At 45.4% G+C, this 25,144-nt stretch overlaps 1 protein-coding gene across 1 annotated transcript in view; it reads right to left on the reverse strand.

Moving 5' to 3' along the window:
• Nucleotides 1-25,144, reverse strand: part of POLR2B (RNA polymerase II subunit B) — a 575,272-nt gene that overhangs the window by 459,824 nt on the left and 90,304 nt on the right. Inside the window, exons 6-7 of the mRNA XM_073594755.1 lie at nt 23,630-23,788; nt 22,853-23,017 (exon numbers count right to left, since the gene is read on the reverse strand). Of these exons, the coding sequence (XP_073450856.1) occupies nt 22,853-23,017; nt 23,630-23,788 (324 nt within the window). The remainder of the gene's footprint in view (nt 1-22,852; nt 23,018-23,629; nt 23,789-25,144) is intronic.

The following is a 25,144-nucleotide window of genomic DNA, read 5'->3' on the forward strand; positions in this document are numbered from 1 at the left end:
CCTTTGACATAGAAAAAGGCTAGGACCCAAGTAGAAAAAAACTGTTTAAATAAAGAAGTCTAGGGGCAATAAAATTCAAATGCTGCATATAAAACTCAGTGGGGAGTCCATCTACCCCCCAGGGTCTTCCCTGGTTTAAGTTGGGTCATGGCCAGCTGAACCTCCTCCAAAGTAATATCCTGACCTATGCTAGCGCTAGTGTCCGAGTCAAGTCTGGGGAAAGCAACACCATCCAGGTAGGTGCTTAGGTCAGATGTAGTATAAGTCACACAAGAAGAGTACATTTGTCGATAAAGAAATCTGTCATTTATGTCAGTGGGCGACTGTAGTATTTCTCCCTTGAGATCTTTAACCCCATTAATATGTGTCACAGCAAATTGACCATTAGCAAGCCACGCGAGTAGTCCACCATTCTTATTTTCATGTTCAAATATTCTCTGAGTAGTATTTAACAGACTTTTGGGTCGCGTCCACTCAGAGCAGAGAACAATTTCAGGGCATATTGCCAAGTCCCATATGTGCTAGGGTTAGGATCAGCAACATAAGAAGCCTCCTTCTGACCAACCTCCTTCTCCAGCCTATCTACAGACTGCGCAGAAGCTTTAGGAGCAGCTGCAATACTGGAAATATATGCACCTCAAGACCAAGTCTTAAAAAATAGGATTTTTAAAACAACTTACCTGTAAAATCCTTTTCTTTGAAGTACATCACGGGACACAATGCCATAGTAGTTACTATGTGGGCCCCAAGATAAAAAGTGCACTCCCTATATAACCTCTCCCACTACTGAGATTATCTCAGCTTTGTAGCAAAGCAATACACGTGTATACCAAACGAGAGGGACCTCTGTGTCCCGTGATGTACTTCAAAGAAAAGGATTTTACAGGTAAGCTTTTTTAAAAATCCTATTTTCTTATCGTACATCACGGGACACAGAGCCATAGTAGTTACTATGTGGGATGTCCCATAACAATGCCAACTGAAGGGAGGGAGACAACAAAAAGTTGGGCAATAAGAGACTAGAAGACTAATACGCCCAAAGGCGATATCCTCATGACCTTCTACATCTATTTGATAGAATCTGGTAAATGTATAGACTGAAGACCAAGTTGCGGACTTACAGATTTGAGCCATGGAGGCGCTTGAACGATTACTTGTCAAATCTATTTGGAATAGTAGATTTGGATGCCGCCTGTCTTCCTTTAGGACTTCCAGGCAACACAAATAAAAACATCCATTTTTCAAATCTGAGCAATCGCCTTTAAAGTAGACATTGACTGCTCTCACCACATAAAAAAAAAAAAAAAAAAAGTAGCGATTTTTCTTCCAAAGAACAGGGTTCTGGAAAAAGGACGGTAGAACAATATCCTGGTTTAGATAAAAACCTGATACTATCTTTGGTAAAAAGTTAGGATGAGGACGCAATACTACCTCATCCCTGTGAACAAAAATATGGCCCTTTACAAGAAAGAGCAGCCAATACTGATACCCTTCTTGCAGCAGATACGGTTACCAGAAAAAAGGTTTCCCTGTCAAAAAGGACCAAGGGAATATGTCGTATCAGCCTAAAAAAGACTGTTTTGTAATGCCGACAAAACTAAATTCAAGTCCCATGAGTTCAGGAGTAACTTAACTGTAAATTAAGCCGAGTTACCCCCTGAATAACGTTATGGACCAAAGAAGGTGAAGCAAGTGGTCGTTGAAATAATACCGATAAGACCGAGACCTGTCCTTAGCACTCAAGGCCAGCTTTATTTCTCACCCCATGTGCAGAAAAAAAAAATCAAGGACTCTACCTAGATTTATTTCCTGGGGTGCAGCTCATACAGTGGGGACGGAAAGTATTCAGACCCCCTTAAATTTTTCACTCTGTTATATTGCAGCCATTTGCTAAAATCATTTAAGTTCATTTTTTCCCTCATTAATGTGCACCCCATATTGACAGAAAAACACAGAATTGTTGACATTTTTGCAGATTTATTAAAAAGAAAAACTAAAATATCACATGGTCCTAAGTATTCAGACCCTTTACTTAGTATTTAGTAGAAGCACCTTTTTGATCTAATACAGCCATGAGTCTTTTGGGAAAGATGCAACAAGTTTTTCACACCTGGATTTGGGGATCCTCTGCCATTTCTCCGTGCAGATGCTCCCCAGTTCTGTCAGGTTGGATGGTAAACGTTGGACAGCCATTTTTAGGTCTCTCCAGAGATGCTCAATTGGGTTTAAGTCAGGGCTCTGGCTGGGCCATTCAAGTACAGTCACGGAGTTGTTGTGAAGCCACTCCATTATTTTAGCAGTGTGCTTAGGGTCATTGTCTTGTTGGAAGGTAAACCTTCGGCCCAGTCTGAGGTCCTAAGCACTCTGGAGAAGGTTTTCATCCAGGATATCCCTGTACTTGGCCGCATTCATCTTTCCCTCGATTGCAACCAGTTGTCCTGTCACTGCAGCTGAAAAACACCCCCACAGCATGATGCTGCCACCACCATGCTTCACCAAAAAGTTCTATCTTGGTCTCATCAGACCAGAGAATCTCATTTCTCACCATCTTGGAGTCCTTTGGGTGTTTTTTAGCAAACTCCATGCAGGCTTTCATGTGTCTTGCACTGAGGAGAGGCTTCCGTCGGGCCACTCTGCTATAAAGCCCCGACTGGTGGAGGGTTGCAGTGATGGTTGACTTTCTACAACTTTCTCCCATCTCCCGACTGCATCTCTGGAGCTCAGCCACAGTGATCTTTGGGTTCTTCTTTACCTCTCTCACCAAGGCTCTTCTCCCCCGATACTCAGTTTAGCCGGACGGCCAGCTCTAGGAAAGGTTCTAGTCGTCCCAAACGTCTTCCATTTAAGGATTATGGAGGCCACTGTGCTCTTAGGGACCTTAAGTGCAGCAGAAATTTTTTTTGTAACCTTGGCCAGATCTGTGCCTTGCCACAATTCTGTCTCTGAGCTCTTCAGGCAGTTCCTTTGACCTCATGATTCTCATTTGCTCTGAGAGCTGTAAGGTCTACAGGTGTGTGGCTTTCCTAATCAAGTCCAATCAGTATAATCAAACACAGCTGAACTCAAATGAAGGTGTAGAACCATCTCAAAGATGATCAGAAGAAATGGACAGCACCCAGACAGAGTTAAATATATGAGTGTCACAGCAAAGGTTCTGAATACTTAGGACCATGTGATATTTCAGTTTCTTTTTTAATAAATCTGCAAAAATGTCAAAAAGTCTGCGTTTTTCTGTCAATATGGGGTGCTGTGTGTACATTAATGAGGAAAAAAAATGAACTTAAATGATTTTAGCAAATGGCTGCAATATAACAGAGTGAAAAATTTAAGGGGATCTGAATACTTTCCGTCCCCACTGTATGTTTTCCAGACTCCATAATATACAACCATGGAGGCTGGCTCTGCATAAACCAAGGTAGAAAACTACCGAACCTGACAGCCCACGCTTCTTCAGAGTGTGGGCCTCAATAGCCAAACCTTTAAATTTATCGTTTGTAAAGTAGGATGGAACTTCGGACCTTGCGAGAGAAGGTCTGGCCGCGAAGGTAGGGTCCATAGATTCCCTACTGCCATCTCTACGATCTCTGCATACCAAGATTTTCTGGACCCCGCTGGGGTTACAAGAATCAGCGACTTCCCTTCCTGCTTGATCCTGTGAAGAAGTTGTGGATGCAGGCAGGATAGGAGGGAATTCACAAATCAGTGAGAACCAATTCCACAGGAATAGCATGGCATCCGTTCCACATGCTAGCGGATCCTTTGTTCTTGACACAAAGTTGTCAATCTTATTTGTTGATCCTGGACCCAAACAGATCTATGCCTGGGATTCCCCATCCTTTTGGCAGGAAGATATTGGGGTGAAGGAACCATTCTCCCAGGAAAAACTGCTGGGGACTCAAGTAGTCCACCTGCCAAACATTCTATTCCCAGAATGAAAACTGCAGATGGGCAGAAACAATGTACTTTGCCTAAGATAGGCTATGATTCACCTTTCTCTGGGCCGCACAACTTCTTGTGCCCCCCTGGTGATTAATATAGGCCATTGTTGTGGCATAAACGGATTGACTCCTAGCAGGACAATACCTTAAACTGAACGTTCAGGCCTCAGAACCAAGTGTTCTGCATGAATTTTTTAAATGTTAATGGGCAAGGCCATTTCTGATCTAAGCCACTTCTCCTGGACAGCTGCCTCTTTCAGGACTATCCCCCAACCTAAACAAAAAAAAGGTTGGCATATGTTGATACTATTTCCCAGGTAACTGAAAGAAGGATTTTCCCCTTCGCAGATTTTTGGACGTTAACCATAAACAGGCTTCGGCGCACTCAGCCTACAGCACCTGGTATTTCCAGGTGGCCTTTCATCCGGGTACTAACCAGGCCCGACCCTGCTTAGCCTCCCGACAACCTCACGCAAAGTTGAATAGGAGAAAAAAAAAGCTTGCTTCGACTACCTAGATCAGACCTTTATGGTGCTGATCTTAGCCTGGGGTACGAATACCCTTTTCTGGGTGTACCTGTGATCAGACCCAAGTATTTTCCTCATGTTTTAAAGAAGATTCCTCCTAGGTTGAGAATCCGACCTAGATATTCCAGGTAGTCGAATGTGGTGACCATACTTTTGGTCTAAGCGGGCTACTGACTGGTCTAACAAGAACAGATCAACTAGGTAAACCATAATCGTTATACCTTGGGCCGTTAATCTGGCTAGAAAAGGAGCCAGAACCTTGTACTCAAGGTGTAGCAGCTAGATCGGAAAGCAGAGCTACACACTGAAAAAGAAGATTTTCCACTCTGAAAGAAAATATTACTAGTGAGCGAGAAAATAGGCATATGGAGATATGGATCTTCATGCAAAAAGGAGAGAGATTATATTCAGCAACTGAATTTTAGATTTTTGAGATCTAGAATGTCCATTTGGATTTAACCAAATCCTAATCTCTGCTCTTACATGGGGCCACCATGAACAATTTTTGCCAAAACATGGTCCAATGCTAGAGAGAAATATTTCTTTTTCTCTTGATCCTTAGGAACATTTGGTCTAAGAAAACGAGGAGACGGAAACTCTTGGAACTCCAGCTTGTACTTGGAGCTATTGTGGAAGTCCCCCATTTGTCTTGACATTCCTTCTGTCAGATCCCTGAGAACTGTAGAAGAATTCTCCCTATTGAGCAAGCGGGGGCACCTCCTCATAAGGAGACTACAGTATCTTGTAGGCTTTCTCCCTCTTTTGTTCCTGGGGTTAACTCTGAGGATTACCCTTTGAACCACACAGCGGACGCTGTCGTGACTGCCTAGAGGCTGATGCCCCTGGCACAGAAGAAGGAATTTTGAAATAAAAAAAAAAAAAAAAAAAAACACAATTAGTCCTTTATTTAGAAGGCAAAAGGGGTATCTTTCTTTTGCTAGAAATTCTTTGGATATATCCAAAATATCCCCAGAGAGCTGTCTTACTGCAAAAGGGAAGATTAGCCAGGAGCTTCTTGCATGACGCTTAGCGAAGGCGCAATCTGTCATAGCAACTACTGCAAACATAAAGCTGCCTCCTGGACAGGATAACCTTAAACACCTGGTTTCTCAACGATTAACCAATTACTGTCAGCGCAGGCTGAAACACTGAACCTGCCAGAGAAAAAAAAAAAGTTTGTTTTTTTTTTAATAAGAATTCCAACCTTTTATCCATTGGATCCCTAAGTATTTGAGTAATGTCTGCCGGACTAGACAAACTTACCCACAAAGGATATAGTAGCGTTAATTGCTGGTATACCCCGCTTAGTGAATTTTCTCTACCATAGGATAAAGTGTGAAAACTTTTTGGAATGGAAAATAATCTGGGTGATCCTCCACGTACAAAAATTTTTTCCCAACAAAGAATGGACAGGAAAAAGCATGCATAGCTTGAGGAGGCTTTAGCGAACCCAAACACTCAGTTAAGGGTACATAAATGTGGAGCGGATCATTCAGCAAGAAATTGTACCATCAATCTCACAGATTGCGAAAGCTGACCCTCCCGCAATTGACACCTCAGAAGAGGAGTCATCAGCCTCTACGGTCCCCTGAGGGAATAGTCTTCTCCTGCCCCTAGTTCCTCAGTCTGAGGGTCTTAGGAAAATGGAAGAGAACCTGTCGCATCTTGACCACACTGGGATGCAATTAACCACTCTGGGATGCGATTAAAGTCACTTAACTTCCTTTTAAAAACCTACCATGGCTGAGGAAAAAGAGTAAAATGAACAGGGGCTGCAGTATTGAAAACAGTTGCAAACATTTCATGGCCCTGATGCTCACTCTGATCAGCCACCCCCTCTCAGAGGAGGATGCCATTTGAAGAGTAGGCTTTCCAGAGCTTGAGGGAGACCCTGTTAGATCCTTTTTTTGGGGGGGGTGTTTCAACTCCCCCCTTCTGAATATATCCCAATGCACAAAGCAGAGGTACTGCCAGAAGAAATCGCATCCACTGCTTGAACAATAGTTAGCCACTGCCATTAACGCTCAGCCTGATGCAATAGTAAATATGTTCAAAAAGAATGCTTGCGTCACCAACCTCTCTACACTCTGGTGTCCCTCCGCAGCTTGCTGCAATAACACTAGTGCTTTCAAAAACACTTTCCTGCGCTGGGCATGTAAGAACACCGCCCTAAGCCCCGCCCCCCCACGTCACCTACAGCTCCCCTCCTCTCTTTCAAAAAAGTTTTCTCGCGCGGGCCTTTGAGAAAATGGCGAGGAGAGCCTGGAAGCCGCCGAGCAGTGCGGCTAGCTTTTTTTTTTTTGTGCTTCTTCCTCTTTAAGAGGGGTAGCAAATAGCACAGCTGGGGGGCGTCTGGTGGGGAGGAACCCCCTCCCCCAGACTTACCGGAGGTCTGCTGCTGGCTGGAGGAAATGGAGGCTGCTGCTCCGGACACATTGTGAGCTCTGAGGGAGCGTGAGAAGGTACGTGCTCTATACAGCCCCCAGCGGTGACACATAAGCATGACAACATTTACTAACTTAAAGGAGACATTCATAAGAAATTTCAAACGTTTCTTAGAAAAACTCCTTACCTTTCCCGCCGCAGGGTTTTCTGTGGTAAAACCAACAGACCCAATCTTCACCCTTCACGGTGGGTTCCGTTAAAACTTCAGAAGCTGGGGATCGAGGAAACCCACAATCCTGGACCTGTAATAGCACCACCGCCAGTAAAACTTTATGGCCTTACTACCAAAAGTACTGGATCCCGGGGTCCAGCTCTCTAAAAAAGAGAAGCATTACAGGCAAACCCTCATTTCTTCGGACACGAGGCCCGGGTACCATTCAATTCGGCCTAAAAGACACTTTGAATGGATCTGGCTGCATGGCTAGCCCCAGCAAGGATTGCTCCAGAGGAGCTCAGCACAGCACATCTTTACTTGTGACCAACACCTTAGACACTGGCGAAAAAACAGATACTCCCAGTAGTGGGAGGGGTTATATAAGGAGTGCACTTTTTTTCTTAGGGGGTGCCAGTGTCCATCACCTGAGGGTGGCCTATAACCCACATAGTAACTACTATGGCTCTGTGTCCCGTGATGTACGATAAGAAAAAGGCATCCCAAGCATTCCTGGGGTTAGTAGATTCAGTGTTACTTAACCAGTACTGACACTCCCTCCTGAACATTTTCTTGAACAGTAGGGTCCTCTATCCAGTATCTAGGCAGCCTCCACATTTGCTCCCCTGGCTGTCCTAACTCCAGTAGAATCCTTACCGGAGCGTGATCGGAGACACCCCTGGGAAGGATTAGTGGCCTCGGACACGCTGCATAGCATGGTGCAGGTAGCAAAGACTTAGTCAATGTGTGAGAACCTCCGGAAGGATGCCGAGTGACACAAACTCACGAAGGGCGAGGTAAAAGTGTCGCCAAACACCACCAGAGCGAACGTATTCACCCACTGGGCCAAACCGGGAGACCACCAGAAGGTGGAAGAGAGCCTATCCAGATCAGGAGAAGGGGTCATATTAAAATCCCCCAGGAAAAGTATGTCATCCACCACATATGCGAGCACGGTTTGCATAATAGTACCAAGTAAAGAGACATTGGATGGAGGCAATAAGTAAAGACCCACTAACAGGGAAACATCTGCTATTAAAAAAGGCACGAATTACTATATAAACAACCCTCTGGGTCTGTCCTGATATCAAGAAGCTGAAATGGGAGTGATCTGTGTACCAGTAAGGTGACCCCCTGGAGTAGCCATAATGTGAACCAACCCATGCCCGCTTAGGACCTAGAATGCTGGATCCTATGAGATGCGTCTCCTGTAAAACAACAATCTGGGGATTGTATTTAAGATAATTAAACATTAAAGATCTTTTCATGGCAGGAGTTGAGACCCTGCATATTCCATGAAATTACAGGACACTTTCGACATAAGGCTAGTATCAGATAATTGTAATATAGGGAAGGTAGATCAGCCTGCACACCAGCTCTCCATAGGGGGCTCAGACAGAGGAACTCGCCCATGCAGACCCATTCCATCACTGTCGGTGCCCCTCTGCTGCAACACAATGGCATTTCAAAAAGAAGCAGTCCATGCCATAAAGGAACAATATAATAGTACAAAGTAAAACCACAGAAAAAGCACAGAAAAAAAAAAAGGTAACAGAACATAAAGAGTCCAAATGTCCAACTACGGTCAGCCCCTTCCCCCCGACAGTGTGTGAGACCACTTAGATCCCCTATAACATGCACAAAGGCAACTAACTCGGGAGAGGTGTAGTATAACGTGGAGTGATAGTCAAACCATGGTAGTCTTAATCTTGCCTTCCTTCTGGGAATGATAACAGATGGTTAAAGTACCTGTCAGGAGATACTGGATCGAAGAATATTGCCCGAGTCAGAGTAATCACCTGGACTAGGCCAGAGGGGCAGGAAACTTTGGAGGTCCACGTAGCAATGGTGCCTTGATTCCCACGGCAGTCCAGTAAGGATCTTAAAACTAGGGGGTAAGCCCTTCAAACATAAAAAGGCAAAAAACGGGATAGGTGTAGAGACCCTGGAGAACAGAAGGGTCTCATAGCTCCAAACCCAAAGATAGCATAATGATGAATGGTGAGCGCATTGCAAAGTATTATCTAGACTGTTGCTGTGTCAAAGGTCTTCAGCTCTGCAGAGGCAGGGACTCCAGCCAGTCCGCTGCATCCTTTCGGAGAATTAAAGAATCAGACTGTCTCAATCCATAACTCTCAGCTTGGCCGGGAAGAGGACACCATTTGATCCCTTTGGTGCGTAGTGCAGCTTTAACCACTTCCCTACCCGCCTATAGTAATATGACGTCCACAGATGGGATCTCCCATCCTGGGTGGACGTCATATGACGGCCTCGGGTTCCCGGCCACCTAGGGGGCGCGCGCGCGCGCCGCGTTGCTCGGGACCCGGTGCGTGTGTCCGGCGGCCGCGATGTCCGCTGGGCACCCGCGATTGCCCGTTAACTGGGCCCGACCGTGGATCCACGTCCTGTCAATTCAGAGGAGAGCGATCTGTGTTCCAAGAACGGAGGAACACCGATCGGTCTCCTCCCCTCGTGCGTCCCCTCCCCCTACAGTTAGAAGCATTCCCTAGGAAACACATTTAACCCCTCCCCGCCCCCTAGTGGTTAACCCCTTCACTGCCTGTCACATTTACACAGTAATCAATGCAATTTTATAGCATTGATCGCTGTATAAATGTGAATGGTCCCAAAAATGTGTCAAAAGCGTCCGATGTGTCCGCCATAATGTCGCAGTCACGAAAAAAAAAATTGCGATCGCCGCTATTACTAGTAAAAAAAAAATAAATAAATAATTTTTTTTTTTAAATGCCATAAATCTATCCCGTATTTTATAGACGCTATAACTTTTGCGCAAACCAATCAATATACGCTTATTGCAATTTTTTTTTACCAAAAATATGTAGAAGAATACGTATCGGCCGAAACTGAGGAAAAAATTAGTTTTTTTTTTAAATTGGGATATTTATTATAAAAAGTAAAAAATATTGTGTTTTTTTCAAAATTGTCGCTCTTTTGTTTACAGCGCAAAAAATAAAAACCGCAGAGGTGATCAAATACCACCAAAAGAAAAGCTCTATTTGTGGGGGAAAAAAGGACGTCAATTTTGTTTGGGTACAACGTCGTACGACCGCGCAATTGTTGTTTAAAGTGCGACAGCGCTGAAAACTAAAAATTGGTCTGGGAAGGAAGGGGGTGAAAATGCCCGGTATTGAAGCGGTTAACCACTTAAAGACCAGCCTCTTTTTGAGATTTAGGTGTTTACATGTTTAAAACAGTTTTTTTTGCTAGAAAATTACTTAGAACCCCCAAACATTATATATTGTTTTTTTCTAACACCCTAGAGAATAAAATGGTGGTCATTACAATACTTTTTTCACACCATATTTGTGCAGCAGTCTTACAAGCGCACTTTTTTGGGGGAAAAAAAAAAATCACTTTTTTGAATATGAAAAAAAAAATGACAACCAATTTAGCATCAAAAATCTCCATAGGCGACGTTTAAAAAATTCTACAGGTTGCATGTTTTGCGTTACAGAGGAGGTCTAGGGCTAGAATTATTGCTCTCGCTCTACCGATCGCAGCGATAACTCACATGTGTAGTTTGACCACAGTTTTCATATGCGGGCGCTACTCACGTATGCGTTCGCTTCTGCACGCGAGCTCGTCAGGACAGGTCGTTTTAAAAAAAAATTTTTTTTTCTTATTTACTTTACTTGGTTTTATTTATTTTTACACTGTTTTTTTTTTTTAAATTGGGCCACTTTTATTCCTATTACAAGGAATGTAAACATCCCTTAGAACAGGGGTCCTCAAACTATGGCCCGCGGGCCGAATCCGGCCCTCCAGTGTTTTTTATCCGGCCCGCGGACTGCCCCTTTAACATCGCAGCACTCCCCCTGCCCTCTGCTACTTTTATCACACAGGATGGGAAACATGACAGGTCTGGACAAAGGACCTTTTGTGTTAAGAAGCAGGTGATTGGTTACTAGGCATCGGGGCGGTCCCAGGAATCAATCACCTGCCTTTCACTTGCAAAGTCCCGCCCTTTGTCCGGACCTGCCATGCTTCGTGTCTTGTGTGATACAGGTAACAGAGGGGAGTGGGAGTGCTGTGATATTATAGAAGGGGCGGCAGTGTAATATCGATGAGGGGAGTCTGATATGGGGGAGGACTGTGATATGGGGGGATCTGTGATGGGGGGGTCTGTTATGGGGGATCTGTGATGGGGGGGTCTGTTATGGGGGATCTGTGATAGGGGGGGGATCTGTGATGGGGGGGGGGTCTGTGATGGGGGGGATCTTTGATGGGGGGGGAGTCTGTGATATGGGGGGGGGGGGGGGGAGTCTGATATGGGGGGGGGAACTGTGATATGGGGGGGGATCTGTGATATGGGGGGGGGGGATCTGCGATGGCGGAGTCTGTTATGGGGAAAGTCTGTGATGGGGCGTCTGTTATGGGGGTATCTGTGATGGGGGAAGTATGTGATATGGGGGAATCTGTTATGGGGGGAATCTGTTATGGGGGGAATCTGTTATGTGGGGCTTTGTGATGGAGAGGAGTTTGTGATGGGGGGGGGATCTGTCATGGGGGGGCTTTGTTATGGGGTGAGTCTGTGATGGGGAGGGGGGCCTGTGATTGGGAGTGGTTCTGTAATGAGGGGAGTCTGAAATACTGATAAGTTCATATTGATTACAATTGTTCTTTATTTTAAATATTGTACTGTTTTTTCCTGTTTTGTTTTTTTTTTTTTGCACATAAGGTGTGCATAGGAATTAGTTCATATTTTTTTAAACTATAGTGCAGCCCCCCAACAGTCTGAGGGACCGTGAACTGGCCCCCTGTCTAAAAAGTTTGAGGACCCCTGCCTTAGAAAAAAGCATGACAGGTCCTCTTAAATATGAGATCTGGGGTCAAAAAGTCCTCAGATCTCATACTTTGACTTAAATGCAATGGAGACGGGTGGGGGGCATCTTCCCCTCACTCGTCTCCATGTCAGCCCAGGGGACAGACGCGATTGCCTCCACCGCTGCCAACGGCTCCGGATTGTGGCGGGAGGGGGGGCCCTCTCCCGCCACCGATAAAAGTCGTCTCGCGCGAATCTGCAGAGACCACTTTTATCCTGTAGCCGACCGAACACGGGGATACCGGGGTAATGGCAGCTAGCTGCTGCCATACTGATATCCGCCCCCAAAAAAGAGACGTACAAGTACATGCGGCGGTCGGCAAGTGGTTAATCTATTAACAAATGATCAGCGGAGCTTCTGCATCAACATTCTGCATCTACTGCATCTTGTAGTTCAGCTCACCCGCTGACCTTGCTGCCCATAGTAGCTCATCCCGACCTCTAAAATTAAGGAGGGATAAAGGTGCGTGGGCGGGCTCCCTGAGGCCCCTGGCTGCAGCGGCATACAATGAGCCCTCTCCACAGTGAAATAGGGTGACAATTGGGCCGCAGGCAGGATCGAGCGCAGGCGTTCTACAAAAAACGTGGGGTTTTAACCCTCAGCCTCCTGTGTTAGACCGATGAAACGAATGTTGTTCCGCCGGCAAAGATTTTCAGCATCTTTGGCTCTATATTCCAATTTTTACATCTTTTATTGTAACGTGCGGAGAGCCCCATTTTCTGCCACCGTGTCTTCTACATGGCCTACCCGCACCTGTGTAGCAGTTAGGCAGGAGCAGACCTTGTCCATAACCTGGCGGATAAGTCCCACGTTCATCTATACCGTTTCAATTTTATTAGTGAGAGCTGTCTGGCACATAGGTATGGCAGTCTGACAAGAGGCAAATTGCTACCATGACCTCCAGAATCCCCGGTAAGTAGCGGGCTCCTCCGGAGGGACCGTCTGGGACGCCATATTGGCACACGGCAGCCTACTGGGCCTAGGCCGGAGTTCGGGATCCTCTGAGGTGGATACTCCCAGTGGAAAACTGATTCTCCTAGCTCCTTTTCCACGACCCGAGGATTTAGAAGTCATCAGTCTTCACAGCAGGGCAGGATAGTACAGCACTCAGGTACGGGTGAATGCAGGAGAATACTTCAGTAGAGTTCTGGGGAAGACATCCGGTTACTCCGCCATTTTGGACACACCCATACAAAATATTTTTACCTTTACATTTTTGAGGTCCCATGTGTCAGGTAAATTTCGGGGGGTGACCTTAGATGTGTCCCTCAGTTATTGCAGAGAGATAACCTTTCCACTTGGAGGTCTTCAGTTACATCTCAATAAACCAAGCCATATCGGTGACAGCTCTCAGGTATTTTTGATTTGGGTTGCTTCCAGGCACCCATGAATTTATGGCATACAATTTTCATTATTGACATTTCTACTTACAAAAAAAAAAAAATCTTTCATTTTGCTCTTGTTCTGATAAAAAATTTATATATCTACTTATCAGGCATATGCTTCGTCAATTGAATTGATCCTTTTATGTCCCTTGTGTTTGGAACACACAGCGTCTTGGTGCATGGCATTCCCATCTTCTAAGTGGACCACCAACATAATGTGAGATGTTTATATTACACATGATCATGTGAGTGAGATGACTATCAGTGTGTGACTGGCTACATTGATTATGTACTGTATTTGTATATACTCATCCATGTAAGTTTTCTCTGATATGCTAAATACCACCATCCCCCTGAGGAAGACTTAAGTCGAAATGCCAGAGCTCTGGATGCATGCTATCACAATCATAAATCATTTGTTTGACAGCTCACGACCATGTGCCATTTTCCATTGTTTTACAATATGTATTATCTTTATGCTACTATGCTTTAAGTTTCCACTTTTCTCCCATGAGGTTTGTCTGGGAGTCATTTTAACATTTGTCTCAATAAATATCCGACTTTTACTAGCACTTTTGTCAAACAGTTTTCTGGGTATCACAAAAGTATCGCTAGTCTCCCCACTCTTTTCCTTTTGATATTTTTTTCATTCTGGATATCTGTCTCATGTGTTCCTTGACACCCATACAAAACAGAAGAGCAGAAGGCAGTTGTTCTGTAACACCGTGATCCTGACAAACAGGGTCTTAAGGCCCGTACACACGATCTGACTTTTTGACAACATGCAAATTAGCTGTTTTGGAACAACATCTGACCGCGTATACGCTCCATCAGACAAACTTTTTCTGTTTTCATTGGACTTTTGTTGGCTGTCGAACGCACAAACTTTCTGGCAACAAAAGTCCGATGGAGCAAAGTCCGATCGTGTGTACACAAAACCATCGGACTTTTGTACAAACTACAGTACGCAGCCGTGAGATTGTTTCCAGCACGATCCTATTGCGCTGGTTCTCGGCAACAGGGTACTGTACATCTCGCGCTGGCTGCAATAGGAAAAACATATTTTCCTAACGCAGCGAGCGCGAGAGGGATTTCCCCTCTGGGAGCATACCAGGCCCTTATATCTGGTATGGATGTTAAGGGGAACCCTCCACGCCGAAAAACGGCATGGGGGTCACCTCAAAATCCATACCAGACCCTTATCCGAGCACGCAGCCCGGCCGGTCAGGAAAGGGAGTGGGGACGAGCGAGCCACCCCCCCTCCTGAACCATACCAGGCCGCATTCCCTCAACATGGGGGTTGGGTGCTTTGGGGGAGGTGGGCGCCCTGCGGCTCCCCCCACCCCAAAGCACCTTGTCCCCATGTTGATGAGGACATGGGCCTCTTCCCGACAACCCTGGCCGTTGGTCGTCGGGGTCTGCGGGCGAGGGGCTTATCGGAATCCTGGAGCCCCCAGATCCCAGCCCCCCACCCTATGTAAATGAGTATAGGGTACATCGTTCCCCTACCCAGTCACCTAGGGAAAAAAGCGTCAATAAAAAAAACACACTACACAGTTTTTTAAAGTAATTTATTAGGCAGCTCTGGGGGTCTTCCCGGCCTCTTCTCCCCGGTGTCCAGTTCTACTCCGCTCTCTCTGGCCTCTTCTCCCCGGTGTCCAGTTCTAATCCGCTCTCTCTGGCCTCTTCTCCCGGTGTCCGGTTCTTCTGCCGGGCTCCTCCGCCTCTCTTGCTAGCAGTGGCCTGGTCTTCTTAGTTGTCTTCTTCCCTCTTCTCTTCTTCCGATGTTGACATGACGCTCTCTCCCGCTGTAATGCTGTGTGAGCGCCTCGCAATGACTTATATTAGGCATGGGGCGTGGTCACCGGGTGATGTCATCCTGTGACCACACCCCATGCCTATATAAGTCAACACCGGAAGAAGAGAAGAAGGAAGAAGACGACGAAGAAGACCGGGCCACCGCTAGCAAGAGATCGGAAAAGAGCAGAAGATAGCGGAGGAGCCCGGCAGAAGAACCAGACACTGGGAGAAGAGAGCGGAGAAGAACCGGACATTGAGAGAAGAGGCCGGAGAGACCCCCGAAGTCGGAGGAAGACCCCCCGAAGCTGCCTAATAAATTACTTTAAAAAACTGTGTAGTGTGTTTTTTTATTGACACTTTTTTCCCTAGGTGAATGGGTAGGGGTACGATGTACTCCATACTCATTCACATAGGGTGGGGGGCCGGCATCTGGGGGACCCCTTGTTAAAGGGGGCTCCTGGATTCTGATAAGCCCCCTGTCCACAGACCCCGACAACCAACGGCCAGGGTTGTCGGGAAGAGGCCCTTGTCCTCATCAACATGGGGACAAGGTACATTGGGGTGGGGGGGCGCAGGGCACCCCCTCCCCCAAAGCACCCACCCCCATGTTGAGGGCATGCGGCCTGGTACGACTCAGAAGGGGGGGTGCTCGCTCATCTCCACCCCCTTTCCTGACCGGCCGGGCTGCGTGCTCGGATAAGGGTCTGGTATGGATTTTGGGGGGACTCCAACGCCGTTTTTTCGGTGTAGGGGGTTCCCCTTAAAATCCATACCAGACCTAAGGGCCTGGTATGCCCCTGGAGGGGAACCCATGCTGGTTTTTTATTTAAAATTTGGCGTGGAGTTCCCCCTCATGATTCATACCAAACACAGTGCCTGGCATTGGCGGGGATCCAAGGCAATTCCCCAAACCAGTGTGAACCTGGCTCGCAAGGTGTCAATCTCACCAATAAAAGTGGCAAAACTGACACAACATCAGACAATACAGAAGTTGACCAAAGGGTGGTGGTAAAGAGCTGATAAACCACGTGATTTGGTGAAAGTTGGCTGAAAAAGTTCTGCCGTGTGTATGCAATACAAACTTATGACCAACGCCCTTTGTACAAAAATCCACGGGAAAGTTTGTACAAAGTCCTATCGTGTGTATGAGGCTATATTGGTTATTCTTTGTCCTTGACCAGTTAAGTTGCAGTTTGGCTTGAGGAAATAGAGCAGGCTGCAAGGCAAAGACTTTCACACAGCAATCCTGGGAGAGAGGATCACCCATGGACTTAGCAGACTCCAGATGAGGAAAAAAAAAGTCTTCCCGGTGACGTCACACGCCCATAGCAAGCGACCGGAATACGGAAACTTCCATCCAGCTTAGCAGCCTTATGGTCTGTCACTCCGAGCGGAGGACCGCGGCCATCCCTCTGGAGCCACATCACAGAATCTCGGCATATGGACGCTTGACTGATCCGTGATGACCCTTCCATTGGAACTCTATTTTATCTAATTTACTGTAAGTGTATTTATGCGCTTAATATCTTAAATTAAATGCTTGCACTCAGAGGCGCTTTCTCTTTCTTGTTTTATATGGTTGCCTTAAGAGCCGGCTTCGCTCTCCATGAAAGCTGCCCTCAGCGCTTGCGATCACTAAAGATAAAGAATTCGCCTGTCAGCACATCCATCCACTATTACAGACTTTTTAGAGACTGTTCTGATACTAATGGCAGTAACTATTATTGATTGTCATAAGGGCTAACCATTAGCCCTGAGCGCTGATATTTACATGTGTTGTAGAAGGAGCTAGGGGTTTCAAGTGCATAGCCTATTTGCTTTGTCCTCCTACGCTTCTGGTGACATCACATCTGCCCGTGTTCCACGCAGTTTGGCGTGTACTTCCGGGCTTTTTCCAGGCACCATCCACAGCGGTCGGGACTCCCACTGGTGATACCCAAGGGAAGGAGAGGAGAGACTTGCGTAGTACCTACTTCAGATCAGCATGTTATCTTATATTGATTTAATCTACTGCTAAATGGGGGGGGGGGGGGGTACCTCCTAAGTGGCCGATTTGCAGCCACTTAGGTGGTGCTTTTCCCCCTTTCTTCCTTGGCTTTCTATACAGAGCTGGCCAAAACTGAGGATAACAGCCATCTTTCCAGGACATATGAACCAATGAACTTTACAGACTTGGTTGGCCATTTCTTTGTACCCAAAGTGCCCTTTATATGTATTTGTAGGCTTGCTGGGCATTAACCCTCCATGCGACAGACTATTTCTAACTTCAATAGTCAGACCACACATGCTATTCATTCATAAACAGTGAATGTTTTGCAAGTCTTTATTAGGTCTCTTTAGTACCCACAAGGGCATGGTGAGACTAAGAGTCATGCTGCACAATATCACGGCTTTCGCTGACAGAGGCAATGAGCTTTTCAACGTTAGCAAGCATATTGAATGAGGCTCACTCTTTAACATAGCGACAATGGCTAAGGCTGAGAATTGAGTGATTAAACACCACTGTTAGTCACCGCTGTCTGCCCCTCTAGCACTCACTGGAGCGCTGGGAAGTGGAGGGGGAGGAAGCAGGTGGCTCAGGCGCTCACAGAGGCTGAGCCAGGTACCAGTCCAGGCTCCTGTGTGGATACAGACCATATGGTTGCGATCTTTCCTGAGCCTTGACCGGCTCTGTGACGTCAGCTGACAGCAGACTTTAGTCCGCTGTTGGCTGAAAACAGGTCACAGGAGTGCAGAACGAACTGCAAAAAGAGCTTTGCCAGTACTTCTACTTTAAATAGAATTCGATCTGGATGCATGTCTTACATTTTGAAAAAAATCCAATATACCTTTTAAATGCCTTGTACACTCTAGTCATGTGACTCCTCCTCCTCCTCCCCCCCCCCCCCCCAACGCCACACCCCAATATGCAGTTGGTGGGTGGAGCTAGAGACCTCGATACAAACAGCACTGTCACTGCAATACAGTAGCAGAGAAGAGAGCCTCCCTGTGTTCTCCCCCAGGGAGTCATGACTGATAAGGGATTCCTCTCCCGGGTTAACTGGGCTCACACAAAGGTTTAGGGAAAGTTCAGATTGTCTTTACCAGCAGAACAGCTGGTGAAAGCAATCTTAACTGTTGCTAAAGTTTGTGCTTTCTGTGAAACCCGAGAATGGTAAACTAGGGAGGGGAATCCCCCATCAATCATGACTCCTATTAGTGCTGTCCCACAGTCCTAACTTCAAAGCCACCCCCCAGCTGTCACGTGGGGCATTTATTAAGGAATTAATTGGGGAATTAAGGAGCATGCGTAGTATGGGGACAATGCAGCAGACACAGAATTTGCTGCTATTTTGGGAACAGTGAAAGAGGGAGGAGATTAGAAAGGCAGGATCAACCAGGTATTTATATAAATATAAAAGATGGGTAAGGAAAAATTACACAGTATAGATAAAGAACACCATTCTAAAAATGAAATACCAAGAGAAAAGTTTTGGATTTAATGACACTGCATCCTTGCATCAGAGCAGGGCCTGGTTTTAAAGTGTCATTAAACCCAAAACTTTTCTCTTGGTATTTAAATTTGGAATGGTGTTCTTTATATATACTGTGCATCTTTTCTTACCTCATCTTTTATATTTAAATACCTGGTTGTGCAGAAGAGATTAGAAAGGCAAAATCAACCAGGTATTTAAATATAAAAGATGAGGTAAGAAAAGATGCACAGTATAGCTAAAGAACACCGTTCTAAATTTAAATACCAAGAGAAAAGTTTTGGGTTTAATGACACTTTAAAACCAGGCCCTGCTCTGATGCAAGGATGCAGTGTCATTAAATCCAAAACATTTCTCTTGGTATTTAAATTTAGAATGGTGTTCTTTATCTACACTGTGCATCTTTTCTTACCTCATCTTTTATATTTAAATACCTGGTTGATCTTGCCTTTCTAATCTCCTCTGCACAAAGTACCAAGGTGAGTATCTCATGAAGGATCAAGTGCATGCAGCAACATTACAGGCCATCCCTAGAGAGGGGGTCCAGGTATGGTTTCCAAGGTTCTACGGATCCAGATACACTGCTTCTGTGTAGGCATTAGACAGTGAGGGTTGAAGAATCGGAAGATAAAATAAAGAAAACTAAACTAATGAAGCTCAAACACCTTCAAAAGCTAGCAAAAAAAAAAACTAAGGACTCATGGAGTGGAGCATGGTAAAGGGGAGGTGTGAGGGGGAAGTCCTCAAAAGCTTGTCAGTGCCTAATCCACCGACGTTACAGAGCCTATAACCCATGGTGTATGAATAAATTGTATGTGTCCTATACTGTACAAGATATTACATTTTTGAAGGCTTAATGGGGCTATTGCTGTCAGAATACAAAGTCTCGAGCTGGTGGGGGGGGGGGGGGGGGGGGGATTTATTTTTTTTATTCAGCCAGGGGGCACTATCCTTGAATAACAAAGATCATAAGGTCGCCACAAGCCCAGCTTCCTTACCTCCATAATATAATCTATTCTCTACTAAAAATATCCATAAACAAAATATATGGATGCACTGGGAAAAGGAGTTAAGCAACAAACATTTTTGTAAATTCTCATAAAATTACTGAAATTTACACATGGTAATAAACATAACTGAAATTATAATTTCACTACCATATAGTTGCAATTGGAGTCTCTAATCGCCTCCACCAGTCATTCTCTGCTGAATAATGCTAGTGATGGTTGGAGTTCTGCAGAGTTGGCATGTCATTTCCTTCCACTGTGCTAGTATCTACATCTCCAGAGAACTACAGTTCCCAAGACTCATTGTGCCTTCTATAATGCTCAGTGTATCTTACATAACATGCCCATCTGACAAACAATAGCTGGACGCGTGCTATGTAAAACAGAGTCAGCACAAGATATGGGACTTTGCTAGTGCTGCTCAGCAATGCCGTCAGTGGAAGATGGAATAGCTTTCACTGACCCTAATGTTTATAATGTTGATTTTCACCTGTCAATTTTAAAGCTTTACATATGTTATGTATTTTTAAAGAGAGAAAGAGAAGAGAGCAAAAAAGAGGGTGTCCCCAGAGCCCCTGATCATCCTGTGACCCCAAAGTTCCCGAATCAGGTGTCCACTGTGACCCTTGAATCCAAATCTTCCCGTTGTCCCTTGTGACTCACGAGCCCCTGACCATCGTGTGCCCCCTGTAAGCCCTGACCATCGTGTGACCCTGTGCCCCAGAGGGGAAGAGGAGTTGCAGCCAGGTGTAGGGTAGGATGGAGAGGGAGAGTTCCAACCAGTTGGAGGGGAGGACAGAGCCAGGTGCACAGAGGACAGGGGGCGTTGCAGTCAGGTGCACCGAGGAGAGGAGTTGCAGCCAGGTGGAGAGTAGGATGGAGCCAGGTGCACAGAGGAAGAGAGTTGCACATAGGTGGAGGGTAGGACGGAGCCAGGTCCACAGAGAAGGGGGGAGTTGCAGCCAGGTGGAGCCGATGGAGCCAGGTGCACAAAGAAGGGAGTTGAAACCAGGTGAAGGGCAGGTCCAAGCCAGGTGCACCGAGAGGGGAGTTGCAGCCAGGTGGAGGGAAGGACGGAGCCAGGTGCACAGAGAAGGGAGTTGCAGCCAGGTGGAGGGTAGGATGGAGCCAGGTGCACACAGGTAATGTATAAACAAACATTTTATATATTTTTTTTTATTTTGTAATAGCTATATCATTACTTTGTCTGCAGGTAACTTTTCACAGATTTTTCTGCATGCTTCTTGCTGCCTGCTTTCCTCTGTCAGCTTTTTAGAGAGGAAGCTAAGCTGACGGGAAGAGCTTGTTTATAGAGAGCAGTGGGCAAGCATAGGGTGGGACGTAGGCGGCAGTGGGCGGGGCTTCGTGGGCCGATCATGAGGGGGAGTGGGCGGAGTCTTTCGGACTTCTGTAGTGATTGAGTTACCAGAGCTTTTCATGGACTGTATGAGCACCTCCCCCAGTGATGGAAGGACGGCACGCTGTAGTCTGTACAGAGCGGCATCACGCAAAAGGGACAACGGAGGCATTTACAAACGGATAAAACAGCGTGGTCCCCAGTGGACATGAGAGTTTTGATCTGCAGGGGAAAAAGGTAGATCTCTCAATACCCCTACTGCAATTTGCAAAACAACTATTGAGACGTTTATGCAGATTGTAGAGTTACATCACATATTGATATTTTTCATTTTGACCATAGTTCTTCTTTAACCACATGCCAACCAGCCGCCGCAGTTGTACTGCGGCAGAATGGCGCGGCTGGGCGAAACAACATTATGTAACGTAACTTCGCCCTGTGGCCACTAGGGGGTGCGCATGCGCCCCGAGCCGATGCGAGTGCCCGGTTGTCTCGATCACCACCGGGCTCCAGCGATCGCTCGGGGGACACGGAGAACCCAGAACTGTGTGTGTAAACACACAGTTTCCGGTTCTCTGAGTCGAGAACTGACAGATCGTCAATCTGTTAGTTTCCCTGCACAGTCCACATCCCCCTTCAGTTAGAACACAAACTAGGACACACATTAACCCCTTCATTGCCCCCTAGTGTTAACCCCTTCACTGGCAGTGACATTTTTACAGTAATCAATGCATTTTTAATCGCACTGATCACTGTATGAATGCCAATGGTCCCAAAAATGTGTCAAAATTGTCCGACGTGGCCGCCATAATGTCGCAGTCACAATAAAATGTAAAAAAAATATATCGCTGATTGTTGCCATTACTAGTAAAAAAAATATATATTAAATAAATATTAATGCCATAAAACTATCCCCTATTTTGTAGGCGCTATAACTTTTGCGCAAACCAATCAATATACGCTTTTTGCGATTTTTTTTACCAAAAATATGTAGAAGAATATGCATCGGCCTAAACTAAGGAAAAACAAAAAATGTTTTATATATTTTTTGGGGATATTATAGCAATAAGTAAAAAATAATGTGTTTTTTTTTTTTTTCAAAATTGTCGCTCTTTTTTTTGTTTATAACGCAAAAAATAAAAACCTCAGAGGTGATCAAATACCACCAAAAGAAAGCTCTGTGTGGGGAAAAAAGGACGCCGATTTTGTTTGGGAGCCACGTCGCCCGACCGTGCAATTGTCAGTTAAAGCGACGCAGTGCCGAATCGCAAAAAGGGCTCTGGTCTTTGGCCAGCCAAATGGTTAACCTCAAGTGGTTAACCTCAGAACATGGAAGAGATTTGGTCCTGGATGGCCAAAAGCACCTATAAAATTATTTTCTGATTGTACCTTACTCCCTCTGTAATGAACACAATGTTTTCAAGGCTTTTCACTCTGTGGACCTAGTGGAAGCTTTTTTTTTTTAATAAATAAACCTATACCTAAAAAGTGACCATATCTGTAAATATACTAACTGGCTCTAAATTTATGGTCACAAAACCACAGTAAGCCATTCCTGGAGACCAAGTGCCCTTGGGAAATCAAAAACAGGTTACACTAAAGCATTACAGGTCATCTCATTTGGACTCTGTCGGACAGACCGACAAACACGGGCCGAACGTCGGCCTTTTTTTGGACTGGCAATTGTCTGACATTTGGCCCGTGTCTTAAATTTCTCTAGGGCGGTGACACAGAAGAGCAGCTCTAGGGCTTTTATGGTCTAAAACCTTCTGCATTCCAACTGCAGATGCGTCAGCATTCTACCGATATGGGTAAACTCAAACATACCAACATAGCCAACCAACAGTATAAAGATGGACAAAATGACAGCCGATAGGTTAATTTTTCTAGTGACTATTGTCATAATCCACCTAACAAAGAATTACCATTTCCATCATCTCAGGATCTTCAAAGTCATAGATAATGTGTTCCAATATGTCTCTGTCGGATACAAACCCCAATGCTCGGAATACAATGATAATGGGCACTTCTTGTTTAATATAAGGCAATGTTGCAACAATACGCTGACCAATAGCACTTTTTTTGGCTCCCTGTGAACATAAAAAGAACAATTTAGCAGTTTCAGCTTTGGTAAAACAAAAGAAAATATCTTGATTGTTCAAATGAAAGCAGTAACATAACATTTGTAACAGCTTTAAAAGGCCAACATATTAAAAATGGTAGTGAAGTCTTAGAGAGAAAAAAAGAAAAAAAAAAGGAAGAAGTACCAGCTTCCCTGCAGGGTGATGCACTGCATACAATGACATTAAGGCAGACTTCTATATAAAAACGGATCCCTCCAGTGGCACGCAGTCTTCGCTGCCAAGGCTTCCATTCCACCTTCACCAACTCTTTCTTCCAGGTTTGCAGGCTTCAGTCGTTTGAATGGCCTGATATCACTCCTACATATGCGAGTCACAATCAAGGCACAGAGCTCTGAATGGACAGCACAAAGTATACTATTCTTTCAGAAAGCATGCAGTGGTGACATCACTGACTGCTACAAATGCGAATGTCTCCTAAATGATGCAGGTTTAGGAGATATTCACTGTACCTACAGGTAAGGCTTACCTGAAGGTACAAGTATAAAAGCAGACTTTACTACCGCTTTAATTAAAAGCCATCAAAATGCATCTCCATACCAGTGAGAAACTTCTGCTTACCTGACCTCCCCTTGCCAGCATGCTGACCCATATAGAACTTGTTGGTCTTGAAGAATTCTCCAAGCAAGACCGGCACTCGGCAGTATAAGCATACTTTGAATCTTTCTTGGCAAAGACGTATACAGTGTTTGTGGCCATTTTTTCTTGAGCGATTAAAACCTAAAAAAAAGATTAGTCAATATAGGAAGAATATTGCATTTTAAATTTTATTAACCACTTCAATATAGGGCACTTTCACGCCCTTCCTGCCCAGACCAATTTTCAGCTTTCAGCGCTCTCACACTTTGAATGACAATTGCTCAGTCATGCTACACTGTACCCAAATAAAATTGTTATTTTTCACACAAATAGAGCCTTCGCTCGGTGGTATTTGATCACCACTGGGTTTTTATTTTTTTTTTTTTTTTTTTTTCGCTTATCAAAAAAATTAACACTTTAGTGTCCATTATAAAATTGAGCAAATCAGTAATTTTTCCTCAAACTTGGGCCAAAATTTATACTGCTACATATCCTTGGTAAAAATAACCCAAAATTAGTGTATATTATTTAGTCTGTGTGAAAGTTAGAGAGTCTACAAGCTATGGTACCAATTACGGTATTTATGTTTTTTTTCCTAAAATTGTCATAGTTACCGATCGCACTATAGTCAAATGACAGCTACAGTGCGGCTCGATAACTCTGGGAGGGTGGGCGTACAATGACGTCCTCCCAGAATTGTGCGCACACGGGACTATCCATGCTCACCAGGTTCACGGGACCTGGCGCAACACGGATCGCAGTAAAGGGCCAATGACAGCGGCCATTTACCACGTGATCGCTCCGTCCAATGACGGAGCAATCACAATGTAAACGCAGCGGGGTCATCCAGGGGTTCAACGCTTGCCTCACACCGATACAGCGTGAGTGGAGAGGAGAGCAATCAGTGTAAAATTGTGCGTTTTTCCTATTACTGTGCCCAGTAAGTGCCCAACAGTGCAACATCAGTGTTCCACTGTGTCATCTGTACCACATCAGCGATAAACAGTGCCTCTACAGAGCCCCATCAGTGCCCCCTGTGCCCAGCAGTGCCCCCTCACCATAACCCAGTAGTGCAGCCACACCTGTCTAGTTTACGTATCGCAAAACAGTCACAACACCAGTATGGCAAAAATAATTTTAACAACGAGGAGGCCTACCAGGGTCAGACTGAGCAATGAGAGCAGCGGGGAGCTCTCTGAGCCTCAGTCAGATTCTGATTTGACATATGAACCCGTTACAAGCAGTGGGTCTTCTACAGAGTAAGAGGAACGTGTGCCCATGAAAAGAAGGCGTTCTGTCGTGGAGCAGCATCCTACCACCAGCAGCGCAGGGCCATCCACCTCGAGCGCTGGGCCACAGCAACAAAGACCAAGCACCAGTAGGGTGTCAACTCAGGCCCAAAAGGGATAGGGCCCATGCCAGCCTTCTCTATGCCCTTCAAAACCCCCTGTGGCTTCCCCCTAATTCCGGAACAGAAAACATCCCCCCTTTCACCAT

This window comes from Aquarana catesbeiana, linkage group LG01, assembly GCF_042186555.1.
Source record: "Aquarana catesbeiana isolate 2022-GZ linkage group LG01, ASM4218655v1, whole genome shotgun sequence".
Classification (NCBI taxonomy): domain Eukaryota; kingdom Metazoa; phylum Chordata; class Amphibia; order Anura; family Ranidae; genus Aquarana; species Aquarana catesbeiana.